Consider the following 21,435-nt stretch of genomic DNA (forward strand, 5'->3'; position numbering starts at 1 on the left):
TAGTGCAATCCATATAATCCGGCCAGATTTTCATCATGCTATTTCATTTGCTTGAGAACAGCACTGTCACACACAAGGTTCTGTTCAGCTCCTGACAGTTGACGGTTAACCTTGTGCTGACAGCAACCAACAACTACCACATGTGAGAGGTCTCTGCCTGAACCAGCTCTCTGACACACACAGCACATGTGTCATCACAGTTGACAGGTGCTGTCATTTAGGAGCTCGAAAGAATGAGGTGAGCTATTGTGTGTGCTTATCTGTACGTCAAGAAGCCTACACACAAACACTGCTGAAACACTGACAATGCACAAACTGATATGCCAAGACTTGCATCTCTGAGCATCCATCCACCTCAGTTTTGTTAAAAGCACTGAGCACAATAAGCTTTAGATTAACACAAAAATATCAAATATGAGTGCTTGACCTGCTTGTTTATTTTGAGAGAAGATGATGAATGCTTCCAAGCTATAAATAGTTGTAATTATATACTCTGGTGTCTAGTAGGTCTCTCTGCAGACCAAATTCATTACCATATAATTTTTTTTTGCCAAATTTGTGTGTTGTCATTATATGCCATCCACTAACCTTTCTGAAACAATCCAGCTCACAATCTCAGACTGGCTGTCACTTGTCCAATTGGCGACCCTTCTAAGCCATTTGTTTTTAATGATGTTTTTGTGTATTGAACATTGCTGTTGCAAATTCTGAATTAAATATGTAATGTTATCTAGCTGGCTAACAGATACGTTTTAGAAGAGGATAATGATGAATAAACAAATTAAAATGATCACACAGCAATATGAAATACTTGACTCTGATTGGTCTGATTTATGCATAATTATCACAAAAATTAACCGTCGCCCAAGGCTAGTCTCTACTAAAAGTTTTCTACTAAAATTTATTTGTCAAGTAGCTGTGTAAAAAGAAAAGAAAAGAAATGAAATGAAATTGAAAATGTATCAGTCACACGTTTCTAAAAATAAAATGAATAATTTTTATGTGGTAGGGCCTGTGAAAATTGGCAGGGCAGCACATATTGAAACTGCTGGCCTGACTAGGAAAAAATATATACTTATAATATTGTTGAGCCCTACTTGTATATCTCAGACTTACAGAGTACAGATCTAAAGGTCATGCAGACGAGTGGCACAACAAGAAAGATTTGCACAACAGAAAAAGGAACAAGAGAGTTTTCTGCTATAAATGAGAAAGCAAAAATGTGGAGATTTTGAGATTTTTCCACCAGTTTGCATGAAAGATGGAAATACAAACCTTGAGGCTTAATAACATTTCTCTGTATATAACGTGATAACTGGTGGCTTATGTTTTTTCTCTTGCATCCTACTTTACATTCATCATGATCTTAATCATCATTAATCATTTGTAGAGTTTACTTTGGAATCACACACTATGATGCTAATCTGCAGCTGAATATTTCCTGATCCTAGTCCTCCAATCAGCAAACATCTCTGGTAATGCTATGATCCAAACTACCATCCTTTCTTTTTGTTCTTTCATCCCTTACTTCTGTTCAACATTTTTGCCAAGGTAATGTAATGGCAATAATAACAGTAATAATAAATAACAATAAAAATTGTAATAGTAATAATAATCAAACAAAAGTATATACTACATGCTTCTCGACTAATGTTAACTCCCTTAGGGCAGGGCATGACACAGGAATGTGTCCGTTTACACCGCACAAAGGATGAATTGTTCATTGCAATACCTGTTTTATTCTGTAAACGGCCATTTTCCACTTCTCAATCAAGCGTTGAGGTGCTTGTGCTAGCAAATTCACAAAGACTGGCATATTATTCAGACATACCATGTCAGTCAGATTCTTTCCAAAATTTTTTGGAACATTGATAAGTCAAGCCATCTTAACCCTTTTTCTAGGACTGAATATTTCCAGAAAGACAAGGTGTACCATACGACACATCTTCCTTGTGTTCCTTTGTCTAATGTGGAGCAGTCAAGGCTTATGTGAGGCTAGAGATGTTAAACCTGCCGTATTTTTTTGACAAGTTTAATGCTGTTTTAATCCCTGGATTAATGCCGTCACAGCTTGATGCGCTTTATGTTGCCACTTGCCAAAGATGACACATTTTTTGGGTCGTTTCTTTTCAAAATTGAGTGACTCGTTCCTAAATAAGAGCAACAACACAATTCTGTTGCCATTCACAAACTTTGTGAAGTGTCATACCACAGTCTACTGCATGCTAAAACTAGCCAACATAATATGCACACATACTAATTATCAGTGGGAGAATCATTACACGAAATACATAAAAATAAATAAATGAAATTAATATAAACAAATAAAAATCGATATAAAAATAAACAAAGAACAATATAAAAATGGATTAATTAATAAGTGAATACAAAAAATAAAGTAATTCATAAAAGAATATAAAGAAAGCAAAAGAAATAAAGAACGTAAAAGAATATAAAGAATGCAAAATGTATATAAAAATTATTAACTAAAAACTATAATGATTAGTCTGAGAAAAGAAAGTCTCTTTAACTATAATACATTAGATAATAATATTAATTATTATTATTATTATTATTATATAAATTTAAAAATTAAATACAACAACACATTGTAAATATCTAAATATTCATTAAAATGCATCTGCATTCCCACCCTTAAATGAGTGACAGAGATGGCAGGGCAGAGATTTTTCTCTCTCATAATTAATCACTTGCTTCATAGGTGTTGTCATTTAGATAAATCAAACTCATGTTTTTAACGTGATGTAACACCACTGAATAAAGGTCTGTTTGTTGGTAGTGACGTCAGTCGTTGCAGGTGACAAGAGTGGAATGATTTACACAAGCAAATAACTGTAAGTATCTGTATGAAAGTGAGAGCGTCTGCATCCTCTAGACACCCAATTAGCTAACAAGGAAACTTAGGCTCGGTGTTACATTGCAACCACGACCTTATTAAAAAATTCTGTCATTAGCTGAAAAGATTTTTGTGCTGCATTTCACCAAAGTCGGATCATCTTTCAGCGTGTCACTCAATCCTGCATTCTCTTGCCTGTTTGCTGTGTCACATCCGTCTATAAACATGCACACAATTTCAAAGTCTTCCCAAGACAACACTTACATTACACATCACACACATTCGCAAAAGAACACAAAACATGATACATACTGCAACGCTCCAGTCCAACAACTGCATATTAGCTACAGATCTGTACTAATCCAAACGCAAACACAAAGCGTATGCCAATCACGCCCGACTGTACATAACACTATGACAAACAGATTCTGCCGCAAACACAAAAACACATTCACAAACAGACTTTCAGAGTCGAAGAGAAACATATTAAATGCTTGCAGGTGACAGAAAGTTCAACACAGAACAAAACTAACCCAAATACCACAGATGCTATTTTGTGTTCTCAGTTTCTTAATTAAATCCGAACTACTTTAACATTAAACAAAAAAAGTCAAAAAATTCCATTTGAAAAGAAACTGAATTAAGCATCAAGCTCTTCTAATCAAATAGGATACATTCATTTATTTTCATAAAAATACACTTTGCAACCCTCTCTGTGTGTGTGTGTGTGTGTTACTTGGTTCTCAAGCTCAGCCTAAAAAAGTGCCACTTCAACTCAGTTTAGCATGTGATCTAGGTTTGATGTGGTCGAATGTGACTAATTGTAGTGTGCTATCCCACAAGGCAGCTCCATTTGTGGTTATTTGATAATAACGGCAAGGTTTAAACTTGTACAAACATCAGCATGTAAAGTACACTATGCTCTTTTTGTAGTAAAGCCGTGGTCACACACTGATGTTATATTAGGTCGACATTATGGTTTACAGCTATTATTTACTGTTCCTGTTTACTGTACTGTTCCTGCCAAACAACATGAGAGTCGGAACAGTGCGCATTCACATGTAAATAGATGGCTTTATCTCTCCATTGTGTTTGCACACACAGACCTCCTGAAGCTGGTATATCCCACCTGAATAATTCAGTGCTTGTATTATTGTTATCACCTTATATTTCATGTTGTTATGCATGTCTAACAGGTGCTGCCCTGCAAGTTTTCCATTTTAATATTTTTTAATTTTAAATTAATTATTAGATTTAGATATATTATTCAAGCACATAACAAAACAGAATTATTAGTACAACTTCTTTTGAAGAGATATACACGACCATTCAAAGGTTTGGGGACGGTAAAATTGTTTTAATGTTTTTGAAAGAAGCCTCTTATGCTCAGCAAGGCTGCATTTATTTGATCATAAATACAGTAAAAACAGTACTATTGTGAATTATTTATGTACTACAAATTAAAATAACTGTTTTCAATCTGAATATATTTTAAAATGCAATGTATTCCTGTGATGGCAAAGCTGAATCTTCAGCATCATTACTCCAGTCTTCAGTGTCACATGGTACTTCAGAAATCATTTTAATATGTTTATTTGGTGCTCATGAAACATTTCTTTATTATAATCAATGATGAAAACAAATGTGCTGCTTAACATCTTTGAATAGAAAGCCCAAAGAACTGCATTTTTTTTAAAAATATATATTTTTTGTAACATTATAAATGTCTTTGCTGTCACTTTTGATCAATTTAATGCATCCTTGCTGAATAAAAGTATGAATTTCTTATTATTATTATCTGAAAATAACACTTAAACCTTTACTTAGCATAATTATATACACACACTATGTATGTTTGTACCGAATACTGTGTGCATCTAAAAAACATTTGCTTTGATTAAATTAAACATTTTTCACTGCCATAATTTTTCTTTAAGTTTAAAGAAACTTAAAATTTAAATTCTGCATGAATTTTATTACAACATCGAATAAAAAAAGTTAAATGTGACAAAAGCAGGAATAGTTTGTCAAACTCTATCTATCTATCTATCTATATATATATATACAGTGGGTACGGAAAGTATTCAGACCCCCTTAAATTTTTCACTCTTTGTTATATTGCAGCCATTTGCTAAAATCATTTAAGTTAATTTTTTTTCCTCATTAATGTACACACAGCACCCCATATTGACAGAAAAACACAGAATTGTTGACATTTTTGCAGATTTATTAAAAAAAAAAATCTGAAATATCTCATGGTTCTAAGTATTCAGACCCTTTGCTCAGTTTTTCTTTTTTAATAAATCTGCAAAAATGTCAACAATTCTGTGTTTTTCTGTCAATATGGGGTGCTGTGTGTACATTAATGAGGAAAAAAAATTAACTTAAATGATTTTAGCAAATGGCTGCAATATAACAAAGAGTGAAAAATTTAAGGGGGTCTGAATACTTTCCGTACCCACTGTATATATATATATATATCCATGTTAACTGCAGAGAGTGAGTGAGTTCTAACAAGAAAATCAAATGTTCAAATGTTGTTATGCAACATTAGACCTGAATACCCCATGACTTTATTTCAACTCAATCATAGCTCATTACAGTCTTAATGCTTGTCGTCCTTCTGTCATTTATCCAACGGATTTATTTGAATAACAAGACTATAAATGCTCACAGACAAAGACAGAATGTGCATGGAGGGGAAAAAAGCACATCACTTTCTTCCTGAAACATTCCTGTAAGCATAAACGAATATCCTACAAAAACCGTCAAGTGGTACTCTCAAACAAAATAGCACTTTGCTGACCCCTGTGTGTAAAAACTGGAAACCGAGCATGTGTGTGTATGTGTTTTCTCTGCCACTTTTCTGCCATATCCAAACAAAGTGCGGTGAGTAAAAAATGTAAACTACAATCAGAGAGTAGCAGTGATCTACCACTTCATTACTGCGGGCACTGATTGAAACGGCTATCTTTAATGACCACTCCCGGCTAACGCACACACTTACAAGCCTAAACTGATGGTGTATTAAATCAAGCTTGTTTATTTTTCCACATAGAAATCCTGATTGCAATCTTTAAATACAAACTCCTCTCCCTTACTCCTATGTCTGTGCTTAAAGTACTTTTTATTCTTTATGTTGAGGAGCCACAGCGGTACAAACTCCATTTGTGACAGTGAGCATCCTGCTGTTATCTGTCATCACAGCAGATGATCCTCCTAATGGGACACCCAGAACACCTCCCATTCATTATAATGGATGCCTGTCTGTTGGCCAATGTTTCTCAGTGAGTTTCCACCTGAATTATTTAGTTCCATATTACGGCAGCTGCTGTATTTAACTGTACGTTTTCAGCCCGCAGGTGCAGTCTGGATCTTTCCATCCTGCTGACTTACAAGCCAACCATTGACGCTTATGAATCATTTTAGACAAACAGCGGCTCGAAAAAGTATTTGAACAGTTAAGCCATATTTAAAAATGTACGAATGCACTGGCATTATATAACAAAATATCAAACCAAGTCACATTTGTTTTAAAGAAATATAGCTCAAAAACACTGGCTCAAAAAATTTGTATTACTTAAAAAGCATCATGTGTTTGCAGATGCGACTTAAGTCTGCATAATACAATGACACTGATACATTTTTAATATGACTTGAGTGTTTAAATGTATTCCAATACTTCTGAAGCCACTGTGGTTATCAAACACAACAAGTGGTAATTATTGCGTAAGAACAATTTTTGTGTAAAATTATTGTGTAAGAATAACTTTAGGGGCTGTTCACACAAGACGCGTATTTGTGTTTAAAATGAGAGATGCAGGGGGGTGGAGTTAAAAAAGTACAGTCTAAAGAAGGATTTAACAAAAAGAGTGCTGTGTCATGTGCGATACACTGCAAAAGACGTGAGATGCGAGCAAAAACATGTCCGTCAAAAATGCATCCTGTGTGAACGACCCCTCAGTATGATTGAGCTTGACAACAGGAAATCAAAACTGACTCTATTCACTTTCTTAATAAAATGTCTCTGGTCTTATTATGGATGATTCATCGGTGCATGTTGTTCTAGAAGAGTTTCCATGATCTCTCATCAAATGTATTACTTTTTCTGCCTCCAAAATTACTTTCATTTTTCTTACGTAACAAATGCCGCACGAGTGGGCTAAAATAATATTAACCAACAATATAATCGACTGTCTGTTACAATCCAATCAAATGCCAACTTCTGATTCATTTGGAAAAACACCACATCACGGAAGACAAATGGTTTGCGAAAGAAGTTTCATGCTTTTCAAGGAATAGTTTCAAGGAACCCAAAAAAAATGAAACTTCAGTCATCATTTTCTCACTCCCATGTTGTATCAAATGTTGAGCAAATGATGACTTTTGGATGAACAAATGTTTTCAGTTGTTTTCTTTGTGTGGTTGAAACATGTTAAGCTGCAGCAAAAACATGACGCTGTTGTTTCTCTCTGAACACATTTAATTGGTTTTTCCTGTGACTGAACTCATGAGTAGCTGAAGAAAACAATGTCAATATTACTGTGTCACTCATATCCCTCCTCATTATCTCATCTCTATTCTGCTTTTGATCTTCTTATTCTATCATCATCCTCTCTCCCTTCCTCTCCCTCACTTTAACTGCCGTTTGTGCTTGTTTCCCATAAATTACCCTGTGGAGCACCCACACAGAAGTTCACACACACCATGATGGCCAACTCTCTGACTAACATCCCCCTGACCTCATCCCAGATGACTAGACATTAAGGGTGTGGGTAAAGAAACAGAGAGTGAAAGAAAGTCTTCTGTATTTGGTTAAGAATTTTTTTCTTTCCAAAGTATTACTTGGATGGGGTCATTTGTTCACTACTGAGAAAGAAACCAAAGTCATTATGAAACAGTTTGCATGTGTGTGTGTGTGTGTGTCTGTCCAGCGGGAGAGTTTGAGTCGACAGACAAAGAGCATCTGTGTGACTGAGAAACATAGAGAAAGGAAGCTAGATAATGTGAGATTGAGAAAGTTTTACCTTGACGTGACTCTGTGCTCCAAGGTTGTATATTTCAGTGGGTTTGACTTCATTGATAATCTTTACCAAGCACGTGCTGTCAGTCAAGTCTCCATAGTGCAACTTCATGTCTATGAGGCACAGAATAAAAGAATGAATTTCATTCCCTGACATAAAGCAATCTGATATATAGCTTACTGTCTACTGGAAAGTTTTAGAAAAAAATTTCCTCCACATCGGCTCAAGTTTAAAGACTGCCACTTGAGCGAAAGGGAAACACTTTACAATAAGGTTCATTAGTTAACTACTTTAGTTAACATGAACTAAGCATGAACAGTACCTCCAACAGCATTTATTAATCTTAGTTAATGTTAATTTCAACATTTACAAATGCGTTATTCAAATCAGAGTTGTGCTTGTTAACATTAGTTAATGCACTGTGAATTAACATGAACTAACAATGAAGAACTGTATTTGCATTAACTAACATTAACAAAGATTAATAAATACTGTAATAAATGTTTTGTTCATGTTAGTTAATACATTAACTAACATTAACTAATGGAACCTTATTGTAAAGTCTTGCCAGCGAAAGCTACCAGACCCAGTACAAAGAGGTAATATCCATGTTTAAAATGTTTATCAAATTGTTTACTGAGCCAAAAAAAAGAAAGAAAAAGAGAAAAAAAGATGCCCATCACCAGATCGACTGGAGTGAAATAAGAGTCTGTTTCTAGATTTTTGTGCAAAACTTTGAATTTAATTTTATTTCATTTTGCTTTCAAAACCAGATAAAGAATGAAAGACCTATTTGGATGGCAAATGTTTTACACAGGGACTAATAAGTGACTTTATTACAATTTCAATAAGACATGATAATTTTCTTCTCCTACCATTCAGGAAAAAAATTCCTGGTCAAATTAAATTTGGTTATTTTATGTGGATGAATTAGTTTACATGGATTAATTGGGCCCCAAATGTTACCACAGGCTGTTATCGGAAACTTTTATAATCAGAATTTTGGTACAAAGGAAGCTTGTTTCCGTAAACTAACCAACTATTTGTACTGTACATAATACAGCAGTCACCTCCGAACCTGTGAAACTTTTGGTTTTTGGTCTTTCAGTTGTAAGTATGTACTGCATTTTCCCATTGTAGGGCACTATAACATATAATTTTGGGGAGTGAATTCTGTCGCAGAACACTTTTGTCACTCCCATAAACAGGTGAACTCTTGTTTGTACAGAATGGGATTAAGCACTTGTCAGAAGAGTGACAACCATAGTTAGCGGCATTGTGTATGTGTCATTCCCTATATGAATAAAAATAGAAAACTTCTTTGTTTCCCCTGTGAAAAACTGCAGTCCAAATGCATGACTTTTATCACAGAGGAGCCATGCCAATGATTTTCTCAGATTTCACTCAAAAGATATAATTACCGTCCAAATAGTGCTTAAGAATGTTTAGACTGCAACCATAAAGGAAAATACCTTAAAAAAATTAATTAAAAATACTGAATGAACAACTTACAACCCTTAGTGGATCCAATGCCTAGTGATATTTTACACAGGTTAGAAGACATTTATGCATTTACAAACATAATAAAGCATGCATATTAGAGCCAGGTGTGTGGATGTGAAACTCACTTCCTTCTGTGTGCGTTTGAGGGTTATGATAAAGGTGCTCAATCCGGCCCGTGTTAAAAGAACTGGACCTGCGGAGGATACCATGAACCTGCCCAAAACAACAAAAACTTTAAGTATTAATCTCATTTGAGTGTACATGATTTTAAACAGAACATTCAAAGGTTCAAAGGTTTGGAGTCACTAAGATTTTTATTAAGAAATTAATACTTTTATTTAGCAAGAATACTTTAAATTGATCAAAAGTGACAGTAAGAATATTTATAAAGTTACAAAAGATTTCTATTTTAAATACATGCTGTTCTTTTAGACTATTCTTTTTGTTACTTTAAATTTTAATAGTAGTTTACAATATGACTGTTTTTACTGTATTTTTGATCGAATAAATGCAGCCTTGCTGAGCATAAGAGATGCCTTTTAAAATTTCTTTATCTTAAAAAAATAACCAAAATGTACAGTGAACCTTTAAATACGATGCAACCCATTTAAATTTGAATCAAATGAAAATATGACTTTCATATATGATTATTAATAGACAGAGATATTTGCATCAGATCAATGTGGGAATGATTTCTGACAGGTTTGTAGGATGTCTTTCGGGGTTACATTGGCTTACCCACCTCATAACCTTTAGCCAGCAGAAACTCAGCCAGGTAGGACCCATCCTGAAACCACATAGAGGGAGAATTATTTTGGGTTTTGAGAAATACATACACACACTCACACATTTACGGCAAGCATTACCCAAGAGAGTATGCAACACAATGACCATTTCTTTTATGAATTTCATGAGCCAGACCGCAGCGAATACACGCCTACATTATACAAAATTCGCGTTTTCGCACACGTACGCACACAAGCTTGTGTCGAAACTCACCCTCATGTCTTTCCAAAGCTGTATGACTTTCTTTCATGCAACACAACTGTTTTTGCCCCAGTGGACCCCATTGTATGGACAAAAAAAAGTCAAAATACTGTATGGACTTTTTTTTTTTTTAAATATCTTCTTTTGTGTTCCTCAGAAGAAAGTCAAACAGGTTTAGAACGGCATGAGGGTGGGTAAATGACGACAGAATTGTCATTTTTGGGTGAACTATCACTTTAACAGCAGAGAACTAAAAATCCCCTCACTAAAAAGAGCTCCATACATAGTCTGCAAAAAATGCAAAGAAAACAGTCGACAAGACGGCTAACAAATAAGCAAGGAGTGCCTACGGGCTACAACACACACTGTAAGCCAGTGTAATACAAGCTTACTGAATCATCCGAGTGCATCACACACACAGACAAAAGAGTATTAATCAAGCAAACAAGGCTATCGTGTCAGTCAGTGAAAGTCTGACAGCTCAGTTTAAGCCGCTGAATCCACCTGACTGTCAAAAAGTGACACGGCCGTACCCTAAAGACACGTTTTAACCTAAAACATAAACAACTTTCGAGTCTCTTTCATTCTTATTCTCGTCTCCTTCTTGTTCTCACTTTTTCCCCTCATACTTCCCGACCGCACATTCTAGAACTTTGGAACATTCCACCCCGGCCATGGCATTCCGCCCCCTACTTCCTGCTGGGGTGATATAGGCACAGTCCCAAAGACCTTTGGGAAAAAATGAGAAGCTCCAGCAGCCATGTGTGTGCCCGTATATAAGTATATATATGTCTGCAGAGGAAAAGATGTGCTTAAAGATACATTTCCGTTTCCTTTTCACACATTTACTGGGCATTTACATACAAACCGTTCAATGTCTGACCACCTGAGGCTCTCTGTGTGTGTATGCGTGTGACACAACCAGTGCCAACTGCAGCACGGCCTCATAACCCTGATAAAAAGCAGCTTATCGTCACGCTGAGACTGTTGGGAAACGTTGCCTGTTTCCCGCAGATTACGTTCACAGACAGGAAACCTTGATGGACATGACATTCCAACCAATCTGTGCATACACACACACACTGGCCTACCTTGTAAGCTACCAATCACTTTCTGTCTGAATTATAAAATCTTTCAAATAAATAACTTTTAAATTCTTAATCATCTCTTGTTTTGAGTCAAACCACATGTACGAAACATCTCAGAAATGCTGGCTAATTTGGAAAAACTTTCCATTGCAATCACCATTACCCTTATGCACCACATAAAGATAAATCTATAGACCTTTAGACCTCTGCAAGAGACACAGGCTGATTGCTAATGGCAAACTGAGGATGCATTTATGCTGAGAAAACCAGAATGGCAAAGGAAAGAATGAAAGCTAATCAAATAAGCCCACTTAACTCGCCCGACCAAAACAGTCCATGTGTCTGTCTCTCTGTCTGTACGTACTGCGTGTCGATGTGTCTGTTTGAAAAATAGGTCCCTTATATTTGCCCATGACCGCAGTAAAAGAGTCTTTCTCTCTTTACCGCATCAAAGCACAAATCCAAACACACGGCTATGTGTTCCTTTATGAACCACAAGTGGGCGCAACAAATTTAACATAATTAACTGCGCATATCAACAAAAAGACACACAATTAAAGCGTTTTTACTACTCATTTCGTCTATGACGACTGCGTCTGAAATACGCGGTAAAGGGTGCCCATTAAGGGTTTTCTGGTGACAGACCTACACCAAATTATAATCTAAAACTTTACTGGACACGTCTCAGTTGTTGGACTTCAGTACGCTGAGCTTTTTTTTTTATTATTTTTTATTATTAGCCTATTTATTATTGCCATATGCCTGAAATAAAATCATTTAACTTACCAAAAATTACGTGTGCGATATTTTTTATCAAGAACTTTCTTCGTTACACATTTAAATAAATTCCGATTTAACAGTTAAATAATCTTTTGTTTCTAGCCATATTAGCAGTTTTAGAAGTGTTAACAAAACTACAATACTCATTAGTTTATTAATAATAACAATTATAATAATAATAATAACAAACGTAGACCCAGAATCATAAATATATAATAAATATTTTTTTTACACCAATGGATATCCGTTGAAAATAAATAGTCGTTGCTGTTGTTTAAGTCATCGATCTTTCAGCTGATTGGTCTGTGTTCTGGCAAAAATATATTATGCTAAATGTATAAAACTCCAACAATAACTAGGACACTTTTATAATCTAATAATCTGCTTTATAATAGACTATTTAATGCTATATTTTGTTCAGAAAAACTAAACACTAACAATAATAATATCAATCAATGGCATTTGATAGGAATAGGATAGGACGCGTCTGCCAAGTACGTACATGTATATATCGCTTTAGTCTGGACGATTTTTGGCATTCGACCGCCCTCTGCTGTTCATCAAGCAAACTGCATGACTTTTCACATCGTTGTCAAATTACGCTTGCGCTCTGCACACCGTGAAGCGTTTATCATGAGACGAACCAGGAACTTCCCTCTTCAGTCTGCCAATGCTAAACACCACGTACTGCAAACATTCAGGTTATAAAAGTAATTTACTCACCACATGCACCCAAGCAAAATATAAACGTCACAAGCTGGTCTTTCCAGTTAATCAGAGGAGTTATCTTACTATTAACGTCGTGTATGCCTCACTTTTTTTAATGCTTTATCTGAACATTTAGTTTACATTATGGAACAACAAAATTAAAACATAACAACAGTTAAGAATAACATCAATAGAATAAATAATAATAAAAAAAAACAATCAGTACAATAGTTTAAAGCAGAAAAAGACCGTAACAAACAAAAAAAAGACAAAGGGGAAAAAAGAAAAGGAAATAAGAGGGCATTACACAAATTAATAAAAATTACACATTAAATACAGTAAAGAGTTTGTAGGCTGTGCAAACTGTACATGTTTTGAGAGCTTTTTTGTTAAGTGAGGATGAAATTGTAAGTAAATAATGTTTTATTTCTTGTAAGAATACTACAAAAATAGGTTTACAGTTAGAAAATTTACATTTATGAATATAAAATCTACATAGAAAGAGAATTAGGTTTATAATAAAGCAGGCATTTGAATCCGCTTCAAAGAAACCAACAATAATAGATTTAGGATTCACTGAAAAACCTTGTAAGATATAAAATAACTAACATCTTTCCAGAGCTGAAAAGTATAGTTGCATGACCAAAACAAATGAAGAAGTATTTCAGTATCATTCTGACAAAAGGAGCAATTAGTGTCAAAATCTGATCCAAATTTTTTCTTAAGAAAAAGTTTGACAGGGAAAATATTATGGAGTAATTTAAAAGTTATTTCTTTTATTTTGTTAGTGAGGAAAAGTCTTTGTTGCATGGACCATATATTTTTCCAATTTAAATAATCAAAAAGGTTTTTCCAATATGAGACTGCAGGAGGGGCAGAGACAATGTTCTCAAGGAATAAAGTTCTTATTTTCAAATTTCTTATACATATTTCACCAATAGGCGTGTTGATAGGTTCAGGAAAGGGAACTGTTCCTATAGATAGAGTATAATTTTTAAAAAGTGCATGCATATGCACAAAAAGTTCCATGCATATGCCAGATGGAATAGCATCCATAACAGTTGTAAACTCTTTAGGAGTTACAGGTATATTATATTCTAAAAGAAATAGAAATTCTACAAGTAATCTGTATACCTAAAGAGCAGACCATCCTTGTTAAAGAGCTGACTAACATGAAATATTCCGTTACTGAACCACTGATTATTGAACAAAGATTTATTCTTAAAGAAAATATTCCTATTGTTCCATATGTAACACCGGTGGGGAGAAAACACATTAAGACAATTTTTTTTTTACACCACCAAGCTGTGAGAAGACAAGTTGAGGGAAAATATTCCAAACAGAGGTGGGATTTTTGAGGAAACGATTAAGCCAATTTATTTTAATTGTATTATTCAATGAGTTAAAATCAATTAATGATCTTTAAAAAAGCATCATATGACCCCTTTAAATAAAATATTCCTATTGTTCCATATGAAACACCGGTGGAGAGAACATGTTGGTGAAAGTTAGATAGCTTGACAGAGAGTTTTGGGATATCATAGTTACACATTAAGACAAATGTTTGCGTAAGGTTTTCGTAATAAAATATCCAAAAACTACTTGCACAGTGTTATATATTTTATGCAGTTGTGTATATGTTATTCCAAAAGTTAGAGAATTCCAATTTTAAACTAGATGAGTAAAGTTTGTAGACAAACTTTAAGTTGGCTTGAAAAAGCCTAGCCAGAAAGTTTGAAGTAGTTTTAAAAGCTTGCAGTCTGAAAGTTTGAAGTAGTTTGAAAGTTAAAATTGTTTTAAAGATTAAAGTTTGAATGTTTTCAAGGCAATACAGTCTATCAGAAAAATAGATATAAAACATATTGCTAGGGTACCTGGGGTGGTTGCTAGGCTGTTTCTAGCATGATTAGCATGTTGCTAACATGTTTATTAGCATGATTAGCATGTTACTAGCACAATTAACATGTCACTAGCATGTTGCTAGCATGATTAGCATGTTACTAGCATGTTTCTAACATGGTTAACATGTTGTTAGCATGATTAGCAAGTTAATAGCATGTTTCTAGCATGATTAGCGTGTTACTAGCATGTTGTTAACATAATTAGCAAGTTACTAACATGTTGTTAGCATGATTAGCATTTTACTAGCATGTGTTAACATATTTTTAACATGATTAGCAAGTTACTAGCATGTTTCTAACATGATTAACATGTTACTAGCATGTTGTTAACATGATTAGCATGTTACTAGCATGGTGTTACCATTTTGTTAGCATGAGTAACAAGTTACTAGCATGTTTCTAGCATTTTACTAGCATTTTGTTAACATGATTAGCAAGTTACTAGCATGTTGTCAACATGATTAACATGATTACTAGCATGCTGCTAGCATGATTCTAGCATGATTACCATGTTACTAGCATGATTTTAGCATGTTACTAACATATGCTAGCATTTTTCTAGCATTATTAGCAAGTTACTAGCATGTTGTTAGCATGATTCTAGCATTATTAGCAAGTTACTAGCATGTTGTTAACATGATTAGCAAGTTAATAGCAAGTTACTAGCATGTTGTTAGCATGATTCTAGCATTATTAGCAAGTTACTAGCATGTTGTTAACATGATTAGCAAGTTAAAAGCATGTTACTAGCATGTTGTTAATGATTAGCATTTTACTAGCATGGTGTTAGCATAAGTAGCAAGTTACTAGCATGTTTCTAGCATGATTAGCATGTTACTAGCATGTATTTAGCATGATTAGCAAGTTACTGGCATGTTGTTAACATGATTAGCAAGTTACTAGCATGTTGCTAGCATGATTATAGCGTGATTATAGCATGATTAGCATGTTGCTAGCATAATGCTAATGCAAAAGGCAAGGCAAGTTCAAACTTCCTGGAAAGACTATTGCTGTGTCCGAAACCGCTCCCTATCCACTATATAGTGCACTATATCGGGAGTCAGCCATTTTGTAGTGCTGTCCGAATTCTGAGTGAACGACTTCATTCCCTACATTCGTTCACTACTTTTTACCCACAATGCATTCTGATTTCGAGTGTACAACCAATGTACACTCGCTGAAGCAGTATTTCCCACAATCCAATGCGGAGAACCAACGAGCTTGAAAAGAGAGCGGGAGCGAGCGAGTTTGAATGAGAGATGCCGTTTACATCTTTATTATTTCTGGTTTACGTTTATTTCATGCATTATTTATATAAAAATATATAATGTAGGCATTAACTCAGTTTAATAAGGTGGCATTTTTGTTAATTTACAAAAAAATTACATAATTTGGTGGATATTTAAAAATGTCCGTTGGTAGCGTATTCATTCTGATGTAAAATTAACGGTCGCCTGAGGGCGCTCTACGACCATTGGCATCTTAGTGCAAAACGCTGCTCGGGAGAGTTTAAAAATACTACAAACAATAAATATTTACAATTATGAACACGTGTTAATGTGTGTTTATTTTTGTTGACAGTATTTTAATTGTATTAATGATTATGAACAAAGCAACACAAAATAAATTAATAATATACCATCAATTAAACCACAAAGCTGACACGGAGGTATGCACAATTACAATATAAAGTTATTTGAAGTCTTATTGCTATTAATATTATTTTCTAAAATAAGGTGCATGTAATATAAAAGTACATATGACGAAGATGTTTTTCACGCAGAGACACATCACCATCCGAATCCGTTCACTTCATTTCGTTCACTCCTTTCTGATATAGTCCACTCAACTGCCATACACTATATGGGGATTAGTGAATGAGTGAAAGAGTGAGCGATTTCAGACACAGCTAGAGATTATCTTACTATAGCGAGATGAGAGGGTCTGTATTACTTACTATTGGAGAAAGCGTAACGGCTAACTTGGATCACGTGTCCCTTAATAGCCAATCACAATACAACCTTGACGTCATTGAATTTCAGTCAGAGTTGTACGACACTCAGTCACCGTTTACGGATCCCATAGGAATGAATGAGAAGTGCCGTAAGCTGAACACCACCTGTCGCAAAAAGTCAGTGACTTCTCTTATAAAACTGCATTTTTTTTCGTGGTAAACTCTAAAAATAGTTCAATCCAAAAGTATTGTTTAGTGAAAAACATGTTGAAGATTAGCAGATCAATCTAGCTGTCAATTCATTAAAGGATAAGCCGTTTCCTCTAAAAAGCTGTTTATTCAGTGTAGTGAAGCCTCTCATCCATTGACGTCCATTAAAAAAAAACGACCTCTGGTCTCCTTTCTCACGTACCGCCAGACCGGAAGTGTTAGCTTTAGCCGTTACGATTTTTCGGCTAATGTTTGCAGGCTTGCCTTCTAGTGGCTTTGACAGAACGTTGGGTGAAGCGGTCATAGCTGTGCTGTATCGTGAATAAAACACAGCTGCTGACCAATCAGAATCGAGGAATAGAACTAACCATTTTATAATGTGTAATAAATGTCCCAAGGCATTTTACTGTGGGAGAGGCTCTGCACACACTATAATATAATATTTACACAGTCATATTTACAACAGCTAACATTTCCTTGATCTCTCTGTATCTTGACCAGAATATCATTTTTATTTCACTAGAGTGCGTTTGTAAGCATGGGAGTAGCTTTGGGGGGTGGGGTGGGGGTAAAGCATATTTAATGTATTATATTTCAACTCCAAAATAAATGATGCAACCAATTGAATACACTTTAAGTAGCTGATATGGGTAAGTAATAGCAATGTGGTGTTAAAATATAATGGCCAATTGTTTAGCAACAAATAATCAATGAACTGAACTCTACTTACCTCATTAAATATTTAAGTGCTTTGTACAGTCATAGAAACTTCTACATGCTGTATTTATTTTCAGTTGGAGGGGGAAGGGGGACCTAAATGTCAAATTGTGGCAGGAAATGTTTTAATTGGAGTGGAGAATAGACAGTTTTTAACCATTTAAATTTTACTATTTTGGTCCAAAAAATCTGCTCAGGTCAAAATGGATGGCACATTCAGCTATATATGATGCACAAAAGCAAAACAGATCTCATAAACTTAAAAAAAAAGGGAAAACCTGAATACCAATTATCATTGTCTGGATTCCTAGATACACCCATGTTTGTAACATGCTCATGCACTCATAAAAACTCGTAAAACAGACCAGAAATTCAAGTTATATACTTTTGCCTGCTTTCTATTTTGAACAGTTTGAACTTTCTTTTACCAGCAATCTGGAAAACAACATCACGCTACCTGCTTATATCTTCAATGAACTTTTGAGGATCAAATTTGTGTCACATGTCTCCTGTTACATAGTTCACTGTGATTCACAATTACAAGAGCCCATGTCGGGCTAGATAAACAACAGCCAACAATTAAAAGGGACGGGCTCACATGAGACTCTGCTTTTTGTTCACAAAAGCTGTAAATGTTGCTTACCATATGCAAATTGTCACATATATATTGTCATTCCAGACATATACATGTATCCACCTTATTCGTGACGAGCCTATTACGTTTTGAATTATGGGTGACACTTCCGGTTTGGGGAACTGCTATTCAAAAAGACTGAAATGAATCATGTTAAATCATAAGGTTGCCCTACAAATAAAGCTTAGCCGTCTGTTTGACTGAACTCAAATCCTCACGTCTGTTTCCAGGTTTGTTTGTTTTCACAGGTAAATACAATTTATTATCTGTCAAAATTACGGAAATCACTTTGAAATAGTATCATGCAATGAAGTTAATGAACATTTTGATTAAGGCAAGTATGTTACATTATACAGATTAGGTATGGGCCAATTACCGGTTTCAAGGTATACCGCAATTTGAAAATTTCACGGTTTCAAAACCACTAATATTTTCCGTTATACCGTTCCTGCGGTATGCGCTGTTTATCATGTCTCCTCAAAGACTGAAAGTGTAGGAATCCCTCAGGTTGAGTGCAGTGTAGAGAGTAACACGATCCTCCTCCTCTTGTTGGTGCGAGCGAGCGGTTAGTCACGTGTGTGTAGGATGGCCGAACTTAAGGAGCTGCCCCTGGAACTTACGCGATCGGCAACCGGCCGTTTTTTGTCTTATTGCAGCTTGTCTCTGTTCTGGACTTGCACAAACTGCGTTGCAATGCAATCATTTTCCAAAATGTCATTTATGTGAAAATATGTAGCAGGCAGATCACTCACTGTTCATGATGCACGAACTATTGGAAGAAAATCCTCAATATTGAGGATATTTGGGGGTTTATATGAATGTGTTTCTGAGGGGAACTGACTTGTCTTCAGAAAAGTTTACGTGGTATTTTCTTTTCATCTCGTCTCTGTATCATTCACATTAAAGCAGTGTTTCAGTGCAGCGCTGCTTTGTTTACAGCGGTAACCAAGGAAACGCTGTATCTGGTGTTCCAGAAGCCCTCTCATTTTAGACACTGTGAAAGATTCATTGTGCATACATTTATTGTGTTATAACAGAGCTTTATGAGATTGCGATTAACTGAGATGTCAGCTTTTTGTGATAATAAAGGAAGCGTGCTGCTCGCATTCTGCCATGCCAAACCATGCACGCAGCAGCCCATGCTTGCTTTCTGTAAAAAATAACAGTGGTTGTGAATGTTGATGCTTAGTCTAAATAACAAATATTTTATCGGTAGTAGTTTATGTTTATGCTGGGATGTTGTGGAGCTTAGGAGATGTTACAGAACCATTTCATGTAAATTTCTTCAATGTACTGAAAACAATCTATATAGATTACTTTTATGCGGGTTTTTGCGGGCGGGAGCGGGACAAAACATGAATGTCGCGGGCGGGAGCGGGACCAGATAAGATATATTTTTGCGGGAGCGGGTGGGTGCGGGACAGAATCTTGCGGGAACGGGCGGGAGCGGGACTGAAACATCCGTCCCGCGCAGGTCTCTAATTCAGAGCTTCTGATGTTTGTTTCGTTCAGGCATGTAGTATAATTTCACAAAGCTAGTCAGAACATTCTGTTTTTGCTTCAAATTGGGTTATTATTAAATCAAATTATGTATATGAAATTATATTACCCAAATTTGATTAGTAATGCGTTATATTACTGCGTTACAGCAAAACGTAATATACTACTGTAATATTATTACTTTTGTAATGCGTTACTCCCAACACTGGTTATCATACCGTCCAAATCTCATACCGGCCCATGCCTAATACAGATATACATTACTACAGTGATATTTCACCCGTCCGTTATTGCTGTGGAAAGAATCGGGCTTTTGGGGTCATTCATGGTCTGTTGAAAGTATTTTGTTTATGCTTTTACACTTTTAAATGTCATTTTAATGTTCGATGGTTGAAGGGTGAGTAGAATAATGTCATCTCATTGTATCCAGTAAAAAAAAAAAAAAAGATTATTGCGTTCATAGCGAGCATTTCACTGATTGTTTACAGCTTAACGGAAGTTACACCCATAGTTCGCGTAAAGCGTAATGGGGCGTAAGAATAAGGTGCATTCAATGAAACAAATGACACAGGCCTGCAGTGCTGTTGTCGCGTCGCGTCGCTCGCGTCCAGTGTAGACATGGTGTAAGCTTAGTTGTCAGTTATAAATTCGGAAATGACCACGTAAGAAAATGAAACTTCTATACCTTAAAAAGTATAGAAACTACTGAAGCAAAAACTACTGTTGCCATGGTTACCGAAAACCACAAAAGCAAGTGAACCAAGGGGGTCAAGGATCAAATTGTCTCATAAAAGCCAGTTATCATTTACTCACCCTCATGTTAGGGACTGACAGCCTCGGTCACTATTCAAGGCATCTTTTTTTCCTCTAATAAGACTGAATGGTGACTGAGGCTGTCATTCTGTCAGACATCTCCCTCTGTTTTCCTCAGAACAGAGAAAGCCATACGCGTTTGAAACAACATAAGGGTGAGTAATATGACATACTTTTGATTTCTAGCTAAACTATGCCTATATATCATCGCGTCGCATAGGTTGATACGATAATTCACGTTACCTGACCGGTAATGCCTGTAATGATGGCCACTTTCCTCTTCGTCTTGCTGTCTCCGTTCACATCACCACTGGCCGCCGCCGCCGCTGCTGCACACTGAGCCATCGTCTGGAGCTGGTTTCGGTTCGGAGTGTGTCTGTGGGGTCTGGTTCCACTGTGCGCGATCGTTTGTCATGAACGGATGCAAACACATCCGAAACTCCAGCTGCTTGAGCGACACATCAGGAACCTGCACTCAGCAGCCAATCACAGAGCAGAGCGCCTGTGACGTACGCACCACAGAATAAAGAGGAGAGAAATCCTGTTGGCTTGGGGATGTAAATGTGTCACAGCGCCCACTAAAGGAATCGAGGTTCAGGAGGATTTAAACAAACCACTTTTTTACTTTCTCCCTTTATTATTACATATCTAATATAATAATTATTATCCTTATATAATATGCCTACATTTTATAGTAAATCCTAGGCTAGGCCTAAATCACAGCTGAAAAACAGCTTCAACTAGTAAAGGCTGTTTTGC

The 21,435-nt window shown here is 35.7% G+C and overlaps 1 protein-coding gene across 2 annotated transcripts in view; it reads right to left on the reverse strand.

Annotated features, from left to right (window-relative positions):
* Positions 1 to 21,186, reverse strand: part of LOC107711642 (GDP-mannose 4,6 dehydratase-like) — a 67,392-nt gene extending 46,206 nt beyond the window's left edge. Inside the window, exons 1-5 of one of the 2 annotated variants that reach the window (XM_016516644.1) lie at positions 20,920 to 21,186; positions 10,127 to 10,171; positions 9,510 to 9,597; positions 9,394 to 9,414; positions 7,885 to 7,994 (exon numbers count right to left, since the gene is read on the reverse strand). In XM_016516644.1, the coding sequence (XP_016372130.1) occupies positions 7,885 to 7,994; positions 9,394 to 9,414; positions 9,510 to 9,597; positions 10,127 to 10,171; positions 20,920 to 21,021 (366 nt within the window). In that variant the 5' untranslated portion in view covers positions 21,022 to 21,186. The remainder of the gene's footprint in view (positions 1 to 7,884; positions 7,995 to 9,393; positions 9,415 to 9,509; positions 9,598 to 10,126; positions 10,172 to 20,919) is intronic. The other variant, XM_016516645.1, reaches the window with a different exon arrangement.
* Positions 21,187 to 21,435: the final 249 nt, after the last annotated feature.

Source organism: Sinocyclocheilus rhinocerous, unplaced genomic scaffold (assembly GCF_001515625.1).
Source record: "Sinocyclocheilus rhinocerous isolate Xijiao unplaced genomic scaffold, SAMN03320098_v1.1 scaffold1169, whole genome shotgun sequence".
Taxonomy (NCBI): Eukaryota; Metazoa; Chordata; class Actinopteri; order Cypriniformes; family Cyprinidae; genus Sinocyclocheilus; species Sinocyclocheilus rhinocerous.